Source organism: Brassica napus, chromosome C3, assembly GCF_020379485.1.
Source record: "Brassica napus cultivar Da-Ae chromosome C3, Da-Ae, whole genome shotgun sequence".
NCBI classification, from domain to species: domain Eukaryota; kingdom Viridiplantae; phylum Streptophyta; class Magnoliopsida; order Brassicales; family Brassicaceae; genus Brassica; species Brassica napus.
The window spans coordinates 13,684,837-13,704,110 of NC_063446.1; the positions used below are offsets into that span (position 1 = coordinate 13,684,837).

A 19,274-nucleotide genomic window follows, 5' to 3' on the forward strand; every position below is an offset into this window, starting at 1 on the left:
TTTCGTGGACCGGGTTAGAATTTTTAATTGTTAGATGACTCAAAATGGATTTTTGTGGGTTCGTCTATTAAATATACTAGCACACGGTTATCTTAAGATACATTAATTTTAGTTATGATTTTTTTATCCATTTTACTGAATAATAATGACTATACGTAGGAAATTAATTAGTATATATCATACTCCCTCCATTTCATTTTAGTTGTCGTTTTAGGTTTATGCACACAGATTAATAAAACATATGATTTTGTATATTTCCAAAATAAAAACACAATTACATATACACCTAACCATATTTCAACCAATTGAAAAATAAGCGGGAGAATCTTATTAATAAATTTTGCATTGAAACTCTAAAACGACACTTATTTTGAAACGAAAATTTTTCTCTACAACGACATTTAAAATCGAAACGGAGAGAATATCTTTTATGCTTAATTATATATAGATTAAATATATAAAAGAATATTTAGTTGTTTAAAGAATTTAAACTTCCAGTCATAAGGTGAGGCACGGCTCTTGAACAATTTGAAATGTCTAATTAAAACCCGTTTACATTTTGACAAAAAAAAAGTATACACCCGTTTACATTGAACAGAAAATGAGGAAAAAAGTTCGAAAAGATTGCTTTTTTCAAGTTGTTTTAAACGAGGAAAAATGTTCAGGTTGCTAATAGTGCCTCTAATTATGGAGTTGGTGTATGGATAGAAACATTATAGGCGTAGAGTGCATGTTTTTGGTGAGTTGAGATGGCTTGACTTTGGGTTAATGTCACTCTATCTTTACTCCCGGTCAGTTTCGTTGGCCTATTCTTGACTTTCAATGCCGTCATATTTGTTATTTCTTTCTTATTTTTTTGTTTACTTATTTTTATTCGTGAAAATTCATTATTTGGTTGGTCCTACGGTTATAGTTTTCAACTCCTCCGGCATTTTTTCAAGTTGGTTGATTCGGTATCTGCGTGACAGGCTACTCTTTTTTTCTCGGGACCCTTCTCAGACACATTCGTTGCTCGAATTGTACTTTTGGTTTGTTGATCCTTTTAGTTAACTTCGTTGTATGATCTTTATTTCTCTCTTTTATTTCTGCTCCTTGTAATAAGTTGCTTTGCAACATTGTAAAAATTCAAAAAATTGTATGAATTTTAACATTTGCACCAAAAAAAAAAAAAAACTATGTTCATGTTCATGCTCATGCTCATGCTCATGCTCATGCTCATGCTCATGCTCATGCTCATGCTCATGCTCATGCTCATGCTCATGCTCATGCATATATAGTGTAGTATCATCATATATTATTGAGCCGCAAAACTGACCGTTGTTGTGTAAAAGCAAACAAACAACTATAATATTCATCAGTTTACTAATTTGGCAATGTAATTTGACAAGCGAATTCATTTTTTTTTTTGAAATAATGTTAAATTTATCCAAAAAAACATTTGTACAATGACTGTGACTTTAGCTGAGTATTTTTAGAAAACAAGACTTAAAACTTAAATCCAAAAAGAAAGATAGAACATCCAAAGGAAAACCATATCTCTATAGTCTTTGTATACTTTCGATCTTTCATCATTTACGGTTCCTGACCAGCTTGTCGATCTGTTTAATCAAAGCTGCAGGGGAATTAGCTTTCTTTCCATGTCGCCTCCCATTCCTTTTGTACCAGATGGTTGATAGTGTAGCCTGAAACACGTATCTGAGGAGGAACAAATGTACTTTTTCATATGCACGATTTGAATTAGTTTGATAAAATATTGACGACAAAAGCAAAAGGAAGTCTGATGAGAAAACGCAATCATGTATTTATTCGTTTCCTGCCTTTTATTTGGTAAGCATTAGCCGAGAAAAACGTTGAAGATCTCAATCAACACAGAAAGTATAGAAAATAGCCTTGAGATACGTTCGGCCAATAAAGTGGCATGTGGTCACATGTAAGGTAAATTCGGTCGGTTCCTCTGTTCCCGTTTATGTTTGTGTCAACGAGTCTCGGTTCATTTTATTCAGCGGTCGAGGATGGGACTAACTTTATTCTTACAATAACGCTTTTATACAATAATAACTATTTTTTATAAGAAAAAGACAACCGTTGTGAAAAAGATAACCATTGTGACATTTCTAAAGTATCCAACTACGTTTTGGTTTTACTTTTTACAAATGAAAACAAGAGGGAATTACGAAATGTTCCAACTATTGAGAAACTTCTATGCTTCACGTTATTTAGGTATTACCGTTGTTATATCTGAACATTACGAACACTACAATTTCATTTTAATAAGTCATAGTCAGCTCTTGACTAGTCAAAGAACTGAATGACCAAGGAAGTTTCTTTCAGCATCTTGGTCTTGGCCTATGATGTTCTCACGTATCGCATTTTAATTTGTCACATATAAAAATATCACCAGAACATATATACATATAGAAAACTAAAAATTTCATACTACCCACATATCCTATGTGCATCGTAATTCTTCATGCTAAAGGAAAATATCTTACTATAATTTTTCGTATTTTTTTTGTTTCTATTTAGCAAACTGTACCATATAGTTTTATGATATTGGTTTTCATGGTATTCTAGTAACATGCGATCCAACTACTTCTTACTATTAACTGAAAGACATTCCAAACTTGGATCATCCATTCTATAGTACTAAATTCATTTCTCTCAAAAGGTCAAAAGTAACCAATAAACCCACAAAACATATCAAAAATGTTTAAGAAAAAGATTTTTACTATAGTTTTTATAATATTGTAATTATCTAGCAAACTTTACCATATAATTTTATGGTATAAAATCCAATAATTCTATATCCGTTTCAATATTTTACAAAGTCCAAGCTAATCCAATAATTTTATATTCATTATAACTTTTCCAAAAGTCCAACGAGAAAATCACTATTATAAAAATGAATAACATACTGGTACATATCTGAGCATCATCCTGAACGTCATCGTCACTTTCAATCGTCCCACCTTTTAAAACCCCCTTAAAAGTCTCCGAACACCTTCTCTCTAAAACAAATCCTCTCTCTCTCTGTGATCTGATTCGATATGGGTTTTAGCAAAGAAGAGATTAGCAAAAGCAGAAGGTTCTGGTCTTCCCTATGGAGAGGCATCAAAACTGTGTTCGTTCTGTTCACAATGTTCCTCTCTTTCCTCCTCGTCTCTGCTCCGATCTTCCTCGCCGTCGCCGACGCTCTCCTCCCTTCCGCCCTCCTCCACCGCCTCTCCTCTCCAGCGAATCTCTCTTCTCATCTCACCAACTACGATTTCCGTCACTCCCTCATCGATATTCCATTAATCTCCATCGTTAGATCCGCCGTTATACTCTGTAAGTAAAAGATTCAAACTTTTCAAAAGCCAATGACTCTGTTTCTAAATACTCTGTTTCTGAATACTCTAATTCATACATTTTTTTCGTAAAGTTAGAGCCTTTTTGGAACACAGAAACTGAAAAGACTTGTGGTTTTGTTGAACCTTCGTGTAACAGGTGTTTACGGGCTTTGCGACGGTCCGAAGTTATCAAGAGGTCCATATCTGACAATAACGATGATTTGCTCTGTTTCTTCTCTGATCTACGTTTCGTTAAAGGCGGCGTTTGTGTTCGGCGAGCCGGCGAACGGAGACGGCGGAGGTAGTTACTTCAGAGCGGCGGAAGTGGCTCTGTTTCTCTGCTCGTCGGTTTTAGCCATCGGTCACATAGTTGTGGCGTATAGAACAAGTTGTAAAGAGAGAAGAAAGCTCCTCGTCTTCAAAATCGACATTGAAGCCGTAAGTCTTCTTCCTCAGCCGTTACAGATATTTACTGTTTTATTTTATTTTAATTCAAGTTTTTATTTATTATTGTTATTGGTTACACTGAAAGATAGGGCCAATAATACCAAGTTGCATTATTTTCAAATCTAGGATGAATTATATTTTAGATTTTACCTGCACTATGATGTGAATCCTAATCAGACTAGTCAGAGATAGCATGTGGAAGCAATAGTCAAATGTTTATAAAGTATTTTTGAAATTTACATTGACTCATTTGGCCCTTATGGAATTTTAGAAACTCAAGGATATATATCATTTTTATAGATGTTAGTTAGGAAAACACTCTACTACATTTAAAAACTATATTCATATTGTAGGATATGAATAGTGATATAATAAATTAATAGAATTCTTTGATTTCATGTTCAATCAGTTCGAAATTTATTTAGTTTGATAAAATAATAAATTAATAATTTTCTTAATATTTAAGATTAATAATATGTGTATATAAAGTTACAAATATTGCTAAATTTATTTATTAAAACGTTAAAATATTTTTATTTATTTTAAACTGAAATTATTTTGAAATTTTAATATTTAAGAATTCCTAATTGTTATTTTGTTGAAGTGCATTTAAAAAATATATTCATATTGTAGGATATGTGTTTTTGTCATATACTCCATCTGTTTCATCATTTTGGATCTGTGCACACGGATTAAGAAAACAATTAATTTTGTACATTTCCTATATAAAAACACAATTACCAATACAACTAACCATATTTCAACCAATAGAAAAATAAATTACTGAATAAAACTAATAAATTTTGCATTGAAAATCGAAAACGACACTTATTTTTTAACGAAAAAAATTCTCTACAACGACACTTACTCAAACACGGAGAGAGTACAATATTTAATGACCTAAAATTCAATGTATACATAAAGTTAGAAACAAAAAGTAATCTTTAATCTTTAATCAGTATATAATTATATAAACAGATATCTATACTATAAAAATTCTTTAAATCAATTTTTATAAATTAGAAAATATCACATATGTATGTTATTTTATAGAGTTTTACTGTACTTGTTTAGAAGGATTTGAACGGGTCAAAATAAAACTCGCTAAAAGAAAACAAAATTGAAATTGAATTAGACTTTCTTGTATAATATAGGTTAGAATTTCATGTGAAAACCGTGTGCAATGCAATATAGTCCAATTTTCTTCGTCTTCTTTTTCTTAATTAAAAATGAATCCATGTATAATCTGACATGACACCTCACACCTCACGCATGCTTCATGATTTATTCTCATTGAGACAATATTCCCAATCTCCTTTTCGTACTCAAATTAACTGTAAGTTATTACTAATTATCATATGGGTAGGGCTCATGTGTGTTTTGAATATCCATTTTTTCAGGTTTCTGCATGTAAAAACGTATACCCGAGATACCAAATGATCCTCCAACAAGAGAGGCTCAAGTAGAAACGTATATCAAGAGGATCAACACTACTTGTAAATATATCTATATACACACATGACACGTACCGTTAAATACGTATGTAAATATACAAATATTGACGTATAAATGTAGCTTCTTCATTTGCCTTTCGGTCAACTCCTTCGCTTTCAAGTTTTCAGGTAACCAAACCTTATCTCATCCTTTTCATTTCTTGCTCATCTAATAATAATATAACATATAACTTTTCTTTTGGATTATTCGTCAAAAAAAACTTTTCTTTTGGATTATTTAAAAAAAACTTTTCTTTTGGATAAGAATGATCTCTTTGAGGGTTCACATTGTTAGTAACTTACTATTATTTAGTTGAGAAGACACATATAATGTATATATCATATAGCCAACTTGCTATAGCCGTTTTGCTGATAGTGTTGTTTATCATCTTTTTCTTTTTTTTCTTTTTTTTCTTTTTTTTGTTAACAGGCAGATCCAAAGGATAGTCTGTAAAGGCGGGAGGAACAGATAGAGAGTGGAGAGCTAAACATCACCTAATGATCTTCTATTCTTATTTTAATGTAAGACAACTCCGATGAAATGGCAGTTGTTAGCCTTAATATTAGATTAGTTAGGAAGATTTGTATATAATATAGTTTTGTTTGTTTTTGTACTAACCTAGAGTTCGTTCATCAATGAGAAAAGAAGCCCAAGGCATCTTTTTTTATATTTCTCTCCTCTTCGTGTATTGTCTGGAACTTTTTGGTTTTAATACGTGTTTTGTAATTGTAAAAAGATGTGTCATGTCCGCGTGATTGCCTTTATGCGTCATCAAATTTCTAAAATAATCTTAAAGCAACCTTTGGACGATCATATACTTATTTTACACCCTAGATATTTACATTATTTACACCATCTCCGATTCTTCATTTTTTTACTTTTTGCTTCAATGATGTTTCATTTCTCGTTTCAAAATGAAGCAATCAACAGTATGACTTCAAATTTGAAGCAATACTGTTCATTGTTTCATTTTTTAAACTGAACTTTCTAAATTATAAATTGATCTTTAACTTTTGTTTGTTTCTATCTTTTATCGAAATAAATTATATATGTCAATATTATCCTATCAATTTTAAAATTTTGGTAATTCTATTCATCTAATTAGATATTTATATTGAAAAATATGAGAATATTCATTTTAAGAACTCTAATATGTTTAAAAATAATGAAAGATAAATAATATCACATTTTACTTCTAAACACTTTTATTAATAATTTAAAGAAAAAATATATATAAGATGTCTTTTTTAACAAAATATGGTGTTTTGTGTTTGTTTATTTATGTTATGTAGTAATATTTTAATATGATAATGTTTAATTTATGTTAAATAATAATAATGTTAGATTATTGTTAAAACAAAACACTTGGGTAAAATTACTAAATATGAAAAAATATAAGATGTTATTAATAATTAATGATAAAATGAACATGAAATATACTTGAAATATTCTTTTTACAAGAAAGAAACGAAGCAAACCATTGGAAGGGATGTACTTCATTTTTTGTTTCATTTTGAATAAAATACACTTTTGAAGCTGAAAATGAAGCCAACCATTGAAGATGCCCTTAGAGGTATCTCAATCTATTTTATTTTCTATCAATAAAAGATAATCTCAATCTATTCATTAATAACTGAATAAGAAAGTCTTCATGAAACTTATTTTTTTAAAATCCTTATCGTTGTTCTAACATCCTGTTGCAAAAGACCATGCCATTTCTAAACTAAACTTACCGAGTACAGTGAGAAATGGACACGATTTGTTTTGATGTGTAGGGTACTCTCGATTGTCAGTCGACTGATGCGCTTTTCATAAGTGGGCTTCAAAGAGAAAACTTTAACGGGGACCAAAATCTTTAATTTTATGAATCGACAGGAGATTTATTTTTTTTTTTGATCAAAATCGACAGAAGAGATTATTAGAAACAAAGTAAACCTTAAATGGAGACACCAACCATTAGAACCAAATAGAAAAGTGCAACGTCATAGCTAGAACATAGAGACACCACCACAAAAGAATAAAGGCGAAGACACCAATCACAGGATAGGCCTTAAAAAGAACAGCTAATGGGCCATAGAGTTGTCTCTTCCGTTTGAGAACATATGGTTTTGGTCAACAAACCATTTAACCAATGGTGGCTTAGGCCATTCCAACAGGACACCAAAATATCAAATTTGGTATAATTCTATCTCCAACAAGATACTAAAATTGACACTATCCCACCAAATTTGGTGTAACTCTATTCATCACATCAAATCTTTAAAATACATTTTTTATTATGTTTCATTTAATAATATAGCAAGACTCAAACTTAGTTCACACCTAGCGCTTTAAATCACATAACTAAGTTTGAGTCTCGCCACAAATCTTTAAGTCCACACCTGACGTTTTAAGTCACATAGCTAAGTTTGAATCTCGCTACATTGTTTATCATACTCTCACAGTATACGAACATGCCTACCTTACCATACTTTATTGTTGTAATTATTTTGAACGCATCTTCCGTACCTTTGGTACTATGTGCAGTAATAGAATCACATTTGCATATAATCAGATGAAAATGTTTTATAGTTCATCTACTTGCCAAAACAGTGACAATCTACATGATGTACAAAGCAAATCAAATCAAATCCTTAATCTTAGGTGATGACTGGATAAGGAAGATATGGAAGTTATTCACACTGAAAAAAACTACACTTGGAGAGACACAGATGCAACAATATAAAAGTAATGAAATTAAAAGAAAAAAGTACTCCAAATATGAATTGTATGGATCATGGAAGCAACACTTCAGCACATATGTAATATAATGTAAATCATATATTCTTAGACTAATACTACCGTTTTTTTCTAAATAAAACAATTTCTACCTGAAAAGAGTAGAAAAAGAAGAGAAATAACCTTTTACTAAATAAAAGAGTCAAGACTAAAATTAAGATACTCTCTTATTAGTAATTTTAACATATTTTCTCCCAAATAATAAAGAATGATACTTCATACAAAAATGATTTTCTTTTATGAAAACAGTTTTTTTTTTTTAAAGAATCAAAAAGACTAGAAAGAAAAGAAAAAATATATTACAAAAAGTCAAACGATCCCGCTTCAAAGCCTCCTCTTTTATAGGAACTCTTCTTCTCCCTCATCATCAACCACCAAAATCCACACAAATCTCTGTTCTTCGTTTCTTGACTCGCAAGAAACCCTAATAGTAATAATAATAATAAAAAAAAAATTGTAATTAAAAGTTTCGATTTTTCACAATGGGGAAGGAGAAGAAAACAGAGTCATACGACAATGGAAGCTACAACTACAAAATGTTCAAATGCTTCAACCGTAAATTCAAAATCAACGAAGTCCAACCCACAGACGACGTCCGCGACGCCTTCTGCCAGTTCTCCGTCGGCGGAGGCGACGGAGACTCCAGCGACGACGGCGTTATGGGGGCAGAGCAGCTCTGTTCTTTCCTCGACGACAACCAAGTCAATTCAGCAACCACCGTCGCGGAGGCTCAACGTTTGATCGACGAGGTCATACGACGGCGACACCACGTCACGCGGTTCACACGCCATGGCCTCGACCTAGACGATTTCTTCAACTTCCTTTTCTACGACGATCTCAATCCTCCCATCACGCCTCACGTAAACACGACAAATCTTTATGTTTTTAAAGATCGAAACTTTGGTTCTTATTACAAGAAATGTTCGTGTTGTTGAGACAGGTGCATCAAGACATGTCAGCTCCATTGTCGCATTACTTTATATACACGGGACACAACTCGTATCTTACGGGGAATCAACTGAGCAGCGATTGTAGCGAAGTCCCTGTGATCAAAGCTTTGCAGAGAGGAGTTCGTGTCATCGAGCTTGATCTTTGGCCTAACTCTACTGGAACAGATATCAATGTTCTTCACGGAAGGTAAAACATGTTTTTTCTCTTTAGATAGCGTTTTCAGACCAAACGGTTGAATATTCGGTTTCTTGTTTTTAATTCAGAACGCTCACGACGCCTGTACCGCTGATCACATGCTTGAAATCGATAAGAGATCACGCGTTTTCTAGCTCGCCTTATCCGGTTATCATCACCTTAGAGGATCATCTTACTGCTGATCTTCAAGCCAAAGTGGCTGAGGTAACACAATATTTTCTATCTTTCTGAATTTATTAGTTTTAGTGTTCAAGAAATGGTTAGACTGCTTTTTGTTTTTAAATTGTTTTACAAAATCGTTTCGTTTATGACATTTTTAGAATATTTTTCAGTTTAGTTTTTGATTTTTTTTTTTTTGGTGTAATAGTTTTTGACATTTTATGAACTTTCTTTGGTTCTTTTTTCTTTAGATGGCTACGCAGATATTTGGACAAATGTTGTATTACCCTGAATCAGAAAGCTTAGAAGAGTTTCCTTCTCCTGCTTCACTGCTTCATCGGATAATCATCTCAACTAAACCACCTAAAGAGTATCTTGAATCAAGAAACCCTATTGGTAAACAAAAGGAGAATGGTAATGTATCTCCATCTTCAGAGGAGGAAACACCTGGAACTGAGGAGATTCAGACACTAGAAAGTATTTTGTTTTACCAAGATTGTGACAACAAGGTAAGAATAGGAACTTAATCAGTTCTTTAAATTTTTGTTGTTGTTGTTGTTTTGTAATTTAGTTTTGAGTTTTGAATTAGAGTGATAGTGATCAAGATGAAGAAGAAGCGAGTGAAGATCAGAAACCAGCATATAAAAGGTTGATCACTATTCATGCTGGGAAACCAAAGGGAACGGTGAAGGAAGAGATGAAAGTTGTGGTTGATAAAGTTAGACGTTTGAGTTTAAGTGAGCAAGAACTTGACAGGACTTGTTCATCCAACAGTCAAGATGTTGTAAGGTAATACTAGTTTATATACTAACCAAGACTTGGGGCTGCAACATGATCTCTATATGTTGTTTCATAGGTTTACACAGAAGAATTTGCTTAGGATATACCCTAAAGGGACAAGGTTTAACTCCTCAAACTACAAACCACTTATTGGTTGGACTCATGGAGCACAAATGATTGCATTCAATATGCAGGTAACCAGCTACGGTTACGTCTAAGGATACATTGACCTTTACGCTACCTTTTTGGCACTGCTTTACATTTTTGTATCACAAATCATTTGTGATTATAGGGATATGGGAGATCTCTGTGGTTGATGCACGGTATGTTTAGAGCCAATGGAGGTTGTGGATATGTCAAGAAACCTAACTTCTTGATGAAGAAAGGGTTTCATGACGAAGTCTTTGACCCTAAGAAGAAACTTCATGTTAAAGAAACGTTAAAGGCAAGCCAAAAATTTCAAAAGATGTTTTAAAACATTATGAATGTCATATGACTTATCATTTTGTCGCGGTTTCTTAATAGGTGAAAGTGTATATGGGAGACGGGTGGCGTCTAGACTTCAGTCACACTCATTTTGATACATATTCTCCTCCTGATTTCTACACTAAGGTACTTTCAGTTTCACCAATAGTGTCTTTAAACATTCTTCGAACTCCTCAAAAACCTTATCAGTGAGCTTCTGTAGGTGTTCATAGTGGGTGTACCAGCAGATAACGCAAAGAGGAAGACAAGAGTAATAGAAGACAATTGGTATCCAATTTGGGATGAGGAGTTCAGTTTCCCACTAACAGTTCCAGAGCTTGCATTGCTTAGAATCGAAGTCAGAGAGTATGATATGTCTGATAAGGATGATTTTGGTGGACAAACATGCTTGCCTGTATCAGAATTAAGACCCGGGATTCGATCTGTGCCTTTGTATGATAAGAAGGGTGAGAAAATGAAATCAGTACGGCTTCTGATGCGTTTCATCTTCGAATGATTTGATTTAATAGAGATGGATGTGTTTGAGAGAGACTGAGCACCAGTGTAATAGAAAGCTGTTGAGGTATTGTATAATGTAGCTTGAAGATCAAATGGATCTTTGCTCTGATATCTCCAATAGTGTTTCAAACATATCGTATTGAAGAACATTTAATTATATAGTCTACAACTTTTTTACAATATGTAAAATATAATGTAAGATGATCCATACTTGGATTGAATTCATTCATAACTGTGATGTATAGAACTTTACAACAGTGTGATGGATATTCAGCTTATATTCTACTCGTCATCTTCTTTGTTAAATTATTTGTTTTTCTACAAAATCTCCAAATTCATCTTTATATAACATTAGGTATCTGTCTCTCTCAACTTCAACCAGTTCTTTATACCAAAATATCAAGAAAATATAATTCAAGGGGATACTTTTGTTGGTCTAACCAACTTGGTTGTTAATATTATACTAGATTTTGATCCACACATCCGTGCAGATATTTTTTCATTTTATAAATGTATTTAATATTATTACAAATGTTTTAAATATGTAATTTCAATTTTAGTGTTATACATTGTGTAACTCTATAATATTATTGTTTATATATCTTATTCGGCATTATTAATATATAGTGATTTATTACATTTAACTTTGTTATTATTTTTATTACTTACAAATATATTTCTGAGTTAGGTACAATAAAATAACAATATGAAATAATCAAATAGAGAACCTCTTCCAAAATATATATTTTCTTTAATTTATACATTTTACATATAATACATTTTTAAAATTTATTTATTTCTATTATAGAAAAAATATATGTTTAAGATAATTTATATTTATATGTTGTGTTTGAAAAATATACTTTAACATGTATCATTTTAGTATTTTACAGGATTTATAAGTAAAAATACTGTTTTGCTTAAATAATATATCTCTATTATTTTAATAAATTTTAAACATAGTAGCATCTATCATATTATTTTAGTAAATGTTTTTGATATAGGATATTGTTTGGATGCTATGATATTATTATTATTATTTTTAATTAAGATTTCAAATATTAGATTACTTAAATTTTTACAACATATATAGTTCGTCTTTTTGTGGTGCATTTCAAAAAAATATTCTTTATTATCTATGATTTTATCTTTGGTAAAATTTGAAATATTATCTTTTTGAGTTTGAATGTTTATTTTCAAAATTGTATATTTTGTCAACAAATTTAGAAAATTACACAACTATTTTTGAGTTTGGAAGATCACATGAATTTTGAATTTGTTTTTGTTACTACTTTAACATATTATTTTATATAAAAAAATATTTGATCTTTTGGTAACGTTTCTTAATTTTTTCTCAATCGATTTTGTTATAGTTAATATATATATATATATATATATAATTTTAATTTGTTTTGTCATTAATATTTTAAATGAATTATTAAAATTTCATAGTTTTCTATTAACATATTTTTTAAATAATATATGAAGTAGATGTTATTATATACCATTATATTTTTTATGTAAACATTTTCAAAACAATATATTATTGAGAGTTTCAAAATAAATAAAATTTGTAGATAAGTTTTCCTCTAATCTGATAGGTAAAAGTTTAACCTATGTTAATTAATTTATTTTTGTTTAAGAATATTATATAATTTATGAATTTTATCTCACTTTAATGATGAGTGATAATTTATTTAAATGAAATAATTTAAAAATATTATTTGTTAATTTACCTATTTCATATAATTTTGTCATATTTAATTCATAAATCACTTCTATTCTGTTATATATACAGAATATAATTATAAAATTTATAAAAAATAGTATAAAATTTTATTTTCTTGCTTAGAATAAAATTTTAGTTAAAATTGATTTATAATAATATTATATTACTAATTACGAAATTAATTAATATGTTATTTTTTAAAAATATTTAAATTTTTAGTAAGATTTTGTTAGATTTTTTCTCAATAGACTTTGTTATAATTAAAAAAATATATTCAAATTTATAGTTATTTTGTTATGAATGTAAGTAATCAAATATGTCATATTAACTAATTCTTTAAGTGGTCTTACTATGACTTGGTAATAGTAGATAAAAATAGGATTCTAAATTAATACATTATATATATATATATAATAGTTAAAATTTGTTTTTCATTAATATTTTAAATGAGTTATAAAAATTTCATAGTTTTCTATTAACATATTTTTAAATAGTATATGAAGTAAAGGTTATTATATACCATTATATTTTTTATATATAATTTTTAAAAATAATATATTGTTGACAGTTTCAAAATAAATAATAAAATAACATATATTTGTAGATATAAAAGTTTAATCTATGTTAATAAATTTATTTTATATAAAAATATTATATAATTTATAAATTTTAACCCATTTTATTTATGAGTGATAATTTATTTAAATGAAACAATTTAAAGAATAAAATTTGTTAATTTACCTATTTAATATATTTTTTTATTTTTTATTCATAAATCACTTATATTTTGTTATAATACAGAATAAAATTATAAAATTTATAAAAACTAGTATAGAGTTTTTATTTTCTTGGTTAGAATAATATTTTAATTAATATTGATTTATAATAATATTATATTAATAATTAAGAAACTAGTTAATATGTTATTTTATAAAAATATTTAAATTTTTAATAAGTTTTGGTTAGATTCTTTTTCAACAGATTTTGTCATATTAAAAAATATATTCAAATTTATAGTTGGTTTATTATGAATGTAAATAATCAAATATGTTATATTAACTAATTCTTTAAGTAGTTGTACTATGACTTCTTAATAGTAGATAAAAATAGGACCCTAAACTAATAGATTAGATATATTGTTATTTATAATAATGATAAAAAAGATAAAACATTATTCGAAATTTAGAGATTTAAATGAATCATGGAAAATGCAAGACCTATTTGGACCAGGATCGATTTGAGATGAAAGCTAAGGATATAGCTAGGCAATTCAATTGTTGAATGTTACCTTTTTTGTTCAAAAGTTGACTGTTGAACAATCTATTGATTATTCAAGCCAAGATTAATACAAAACAAATCATCTTTGGCATCAACAGCTTCTAGGATTTTAGATGCTTACATATTTTGTGCAAGGACCGCCAGTGTTTTTGATAACAGTGTTGAAACACAAGTGGTCATCAAAAACGGTGAATACCATTCGCAAAAACTTGAATCCATAGCCAACTTTGTTGTAAAAAATCGAAAAGACATTGTAAACCAATCATATAAATGAAAAAAAACAATATGAATGGTGTAAGAGATCAGTCAACTTACATGTTCTCCAGACCATTCCTTCTGTCTGAAGGGATCTTATATATTCCTCTAACCTTTTTATGTCGGAGTTGTCACCATACAATTCTAGAAACACTAACCCGACTTGCCAGCAACCGTTCAATCAGATAATCCAATGAAACAAACCCAATTAACTATTTACAATTAAGACAAAGTCAAAGATTGTACAAACCAAACTTACAATTCTTCTTTGAAGAAGCGTTCCAAGAACATGCTTTATCTTCCCCAAAAAGGTCGTCGTCGTCATCATCATCATCATCCTACGATATGATCAAAGCAATAGCATATAACATTGTACAAACTATAGTAAGAGAAAAACATAATCCATTGAAGCCCTAATAGACAGATAAACAAACAATGAGAGTACCTTAGAATCAGATTCCTCCTATGTGACTCCATTACTTCTACACATCCATAGAACATTTTTGGCATTATTTTATATAAGAAAAAATTAACCTTCAAGGAGTTTAAATATGGATTTTGGATTCTTACATATTATTTTTAAACGGAGAGAATTGACAGCTATAGACATACATATTATCTTTTATTTTTTTTGACATGGTGCCAAGGTCTACCACAAGGTGTCCAACCACGGTGCACTCAATCCCTAACAACTTGATTTCATAACCAATGGGGACAAGCTTTGCTGTAGTAAACAATGAGAGATTTCAAAATGTTATAACTTACAACATTCTGAAATATCGGGAGATATTTTAGAAATATAACCAACTTACATGCTCCCCAAAACAACCCTGCCACTTTTATAGATCTCACAGTTTCCTCTAGTTTCTTCATGTCGTCATCTTTTGGCTTGATAAGAACTAGAACTGATGATTCACCATTAACGAGAAATGAGGAGGATCCAATGCATCTTCATCTTCACATTTTAAGGGAAAGAGTGTATAACACAAACTCACATTCGAACAAGCCATTAGTATAAACGCAGAAACTCCCAAAAGAAGTTATACGATCACCGTCAAGTATATGCGCGGAGGCTATGATCCGCAAAAACTTGACTCCATAACCAACTAGGACGAAGATTGTAAAAACCAAAACTTACCTTTATTCTTTGAGGACGTTTTCAAAGAACCTGCTCTATCTTCCCCTAAAAGGCCATCATCATCTGCAGCAGCATCAACCTACAATATGATTGAAGAAATAACATATAAAATTGCAAAAAAACTAATAGTATATGAGCAAAGCGTAATCATACAATGAGTCAATGATAGTAGTATCTTAGAATTAGATTCCTCTTCCTCACCATACACACCCATGGAACATCTTTCGCATTAGTTTATATAAGAAAAAAAAATAACCTTCAAAGAGTTTAAAAAAGGATTTTTGGATACTTACGTATTCTGTTTAAACTGAGAGTTTGACAGCTCTAGACATATGTATTATCCATTATTTTCTCTTGGACAATAGTGTCGAGGTCCACAAAGTTTCCATGACGCACAAGGTCTCCAACCACGGTGCACTCAATCCCAACAACTTGATTCCATAACCAATGGGGACAAGCTTTGTTGTAGTAAACAATGAGACATTTTTTTTTCTCAGGGAACATATTGTAGATGATAATAATAATAATAATAATAATAATAATAATAATAATGAAACTCGACGAGAGCAGCTCCATTGGCGGAGAGCTCTATCTGAAGTTTGTAGTGACAAAAATAATATTTTAATAGCAATTTACTTTTGAATTTAACTTTTATTATATTTCCTATTTTGATCATTCAGAAAAAGTCAGCTATGCATCCTCTGTTTTCAGAAACTTTTACGTTTTTCTTTCCTATTTTTTCGCTATTTTTTATTTTCTTACAAGATTAGATACTCATGCAGACTCCACCTTTGGAGCTGCTATGAGGTTTTTTCTTGCTGCTTTCTCTGTATATTCTCCATTTTTGTGTTTTTTTCTTCTTTTAACTTTGTTTAATTAGATTAAACTGAATATAAGGGCATCCAAATTAGTATGCTCTCAATGGTGTTCTTATGATTAAATGTAATAAAAATAATTATAATGTAAGAAAGAGATTAGATAGAAGCTCTTCTTCCTGAGCTTCTTCCAATTTGAGAGAACTCAAATCCTATTTGTCACTTAATTACTGGTTTATTTCTTAAGGAAAAATGATAAAATACATAATAATTAAAATAATACTATTTGAGAGACTAATATATGTTCTATTAATGCAGATGCTCTAAGGTCGACTAATGATAGTGGAGATGATTCTCAAAAAGAAAATCAACTAGGATACTAGGATTATACTTTATAAATTCAAAAATCGATAAAAAATTATTGCAAATGTTAACAAAAATAGATTAGATGCTATACTATTCAGGGTTGTGTTGATAATGTCGACTCCACATTTGTTTTTGACAAATATCTATTATGTTGATAATTTGAGCTTAATAGAATATTTTTATTTTTTACTGTCACACTTAAGCTTACTAAACAAATTTTTTATGTATGAAAAAAAAAACAAAGTACTTTAAATACTTTTCATTCCTCTTAATACGGTTATGGATATCTATAGGAAAAGAAATTGTAAACCATATTTATAGAATTTAATAACTATATTCCGTTTATTTTTTTTTGACAATTTTGAATTTCAAAGAGTAGATTTGGGTGAATATATTTCAGAAACAAAACTCTAACCGTAGTGTTAGTAAAGCAAAGAACAACATGGTGTTAGTAAACTACTAAGTACCAACAATTAACATTCCTCAAATGGAAATGACTTGGATCAAAAGATCATACACTGAAAATATTGTTTAAATTGATTATTGATAAAAAGTTATTTTAATTTTTATGTTGGTCCATACCATTTTCTTTTTAACAATGTTGGTCCATACCATTTAATTTGGGCCGGAAAAAGCTCTTCTGATCCTGAAGATTTGTGTCTTTTATTCCGACACAGACCTCGTTTATAAAGCAGAGATTCGCAACAAATAACTCGTTTCCCACTAATGCAGACCAAGTGTTCGTGAAATTCTTCAAAGATCAAACATCTGGTAATATTACTTACCATTTCATTTTCTTACGATTATGTTTCCTCCTTTGTTTCAGATTGTTTCACTTGGGTTTTTTTGTTACAGTTGGATATTTTTGTGTGCATTACAATTAGATTTTTATTTTATGTTATTAATTTCTAAGGATTTTTTTTCCAACAACCTCTATTCTACATATGGTTCAGCTAGTCAAACTAGTACTGAATCGACATAAATTATAGCTGAATAGGAACTGCAATCATAACGGGATAATTTATCCCTCTTTGAATTATTTGTTCTTAAAATATCTAGACTCTTTAAGGATTTGGATTAGGTTTTTATTTTATTTATTTAATATATTATATATAAACACAAACTAAGATAAAATAAACAATAATAAAAAAATATAACTATTAATTAATTAATTATGAAAAATAAATAACAATGTAAATAAATTATGGAAAAATATTTATGTATTGAGACATTCATAAGGAAAGAAAGAAACCTGAGGCATTGTCTCTTTTACAGAACAGGAAATACATACAGGAGAGAGATAGAAAGATATGGTGACTACAAACTTAGTATCAGAAGAAGATGTAGCTGCGCTAACATTAGTAGAGTACAGCAAAGCTCCTAGAAAGATATTCAAGGAGGTAACCACAAGTTTAACACCAGAAGAAGAGGAAGAAGCTGAGCATGAGGTTATGTTGGCACTGATACAACTAAGCCAAAATCATCCAATAAAACGCAGCAAGAGGGTGAAAGCTGATAAAAGTCAGCCTGAAGAGGTGGAAGTTTCTGATCAAGCTAAGCAGCGTAAGAAGAGGCAACCTATGAAGAAAGACAATTCCGAAGAAACCCTAACTCTGCTGCTCAACTGGAACAAAACTAAACCAGCAAAGCCTCCCTTTCTCCTTGAATTGGTGGGTAACGTTTGCAGCAAACCAGTAAGGAAGCAGTTAATGGGAAGCGACGTGAAGAAAGATCAATCCAGGCTCAAGTTAGGGAAGGCGGAAGTGAAGAAGATGGTGCAGCAAGTCATGGGAAAGTCAGATAAAGTTGGGACTAAAGGGCTTGAGGTTTCAGTATATGGACAAGAAGGGGAGGTTGGTAAGATGATGTTCAAGATGTGGAGTGTGAACACGCCTGTGTTAATGGGTATCGGATGGAAGAATTTTGTGAAAGATAATGACCTCACCAAGCATTGTGATTTTCTCACTATTTGGATGTTTAGGCACAAAAACAGTGATGAGATTTGCTTTGCTATTGACAAGACTAGGCATCATACTGTAACTAGACCTCTGAGTAAGAGGATCTCGAAAGCTGTCTTCAGGAATCCAAATTAGAGGTTTTGTGTTGCTTTTGTTGGTTTTTTATTTTAGGGTTTTGTGTATGTTCACTAAGGGAGTGTTTGGAAGGCTTTTTGGGCTCGGTTCTTGGTTTGTTTCATTGAGAATAGTTAAACTCTCACTTTAGCTAGATTTGTTTATTTGGTTGTACCTGACCGAACTAAAAAAATTTTCTTGATCACAAACCGACCAAACTAATTAAAATATCACATTTCTTTAACATTATTAATTATTACAGTATATATTAGCTTATCGAGTATCAGTTCGTAAATTTTATACTGTAGCATCAATTTAATTTGGTTTTTACTCTGAGGGTACGAAGGATGACCAAGAAATAACGAGGAATAATGCATTCCCTAACGTTCTTTAAAAAATTTACCATTCAAAAGGAATAATAATTTCCTCTCGTTCCCTCTCATTCTTTTTTTTTGTAGAGAATTAAAAATCAAAATTATCATTGTTAAATTTGAGAAAGAACAA

General features: G+C 30.3%; 3 protein-coding genes across 3 annotated transcripts; all 3 read left to right on the forward strand.

Annotated features, from left to right (window-relative positions):
* Positions 1–2,419: 2,419 nt before the first annotated feature.
* Positions 2,420–5,936, forward strand: BNAC03G72350D. The gene is made up of 4 exons (XM_048752610.1): positions 2,420–3,327; positions 3,487–3,767; positions 5,177–5,398; positions 5,700–5,936. The coding sequence occupies exons 1-3, from the start codon at positions 3,048–3,050 to the stop codon at positions 5,240–5,242; spliced, it is 627 nt and encodes a 208-aa protein (XP_048608567.1). The 5' UTR covers positions 2,420–3,047; the 3' UTR covers positions 5,243–5,398; positions 5,700–5,936.
* Positions 5,937–8,442: 2,506 nt separating this feature from the next.
* LOC106420706 (phosphoinositide phospholipase C 6) lies at positions 8,443–11,680 on the forward strand. The gene is made up of 9 exons (XM_013861541.3): positions 8,443–8,908; positions 8,989–9,185; positions 9,263–9,398; positions 9,605–9,862; positions 9,943–10,142; positions 10,210–10,327; positions 10,426–10,578; positions 10,659–10,745; positions 10,822–11,680. Exons 1-9 carry the CDS (start codon positions 8,531–8,533, stop codon positions 11,113–11,115), a joined length of 1,821 nt encoding a protein of 606 aa, XP_013716995.2. The 5' UTR covers positions 8,443–8,530; the 3' UTR covers positions 11,116–11,680.
* Positions 11,681–17,326: 5,646 nt separating this feature from the next.
* Positions 17,327–18,932, forward strand: LOC106420657 (putative B3 domain-containing protein At4g03160). The gene has a single exon (XM_013861509.3). It carries the CDS (start codon positions 18,009–18,011, stop codon positions 18,789–18,791), a length of 783 nt encoding a protein of 260 aa, XP_013716963.2. The 5' UTR covers positions 17,327–18,008; the 3' UTR covers positions 18,792–18,932.
* The last annotated feature ends 342 nt before the right edge of the window (positions 18,933–19,274 follow it).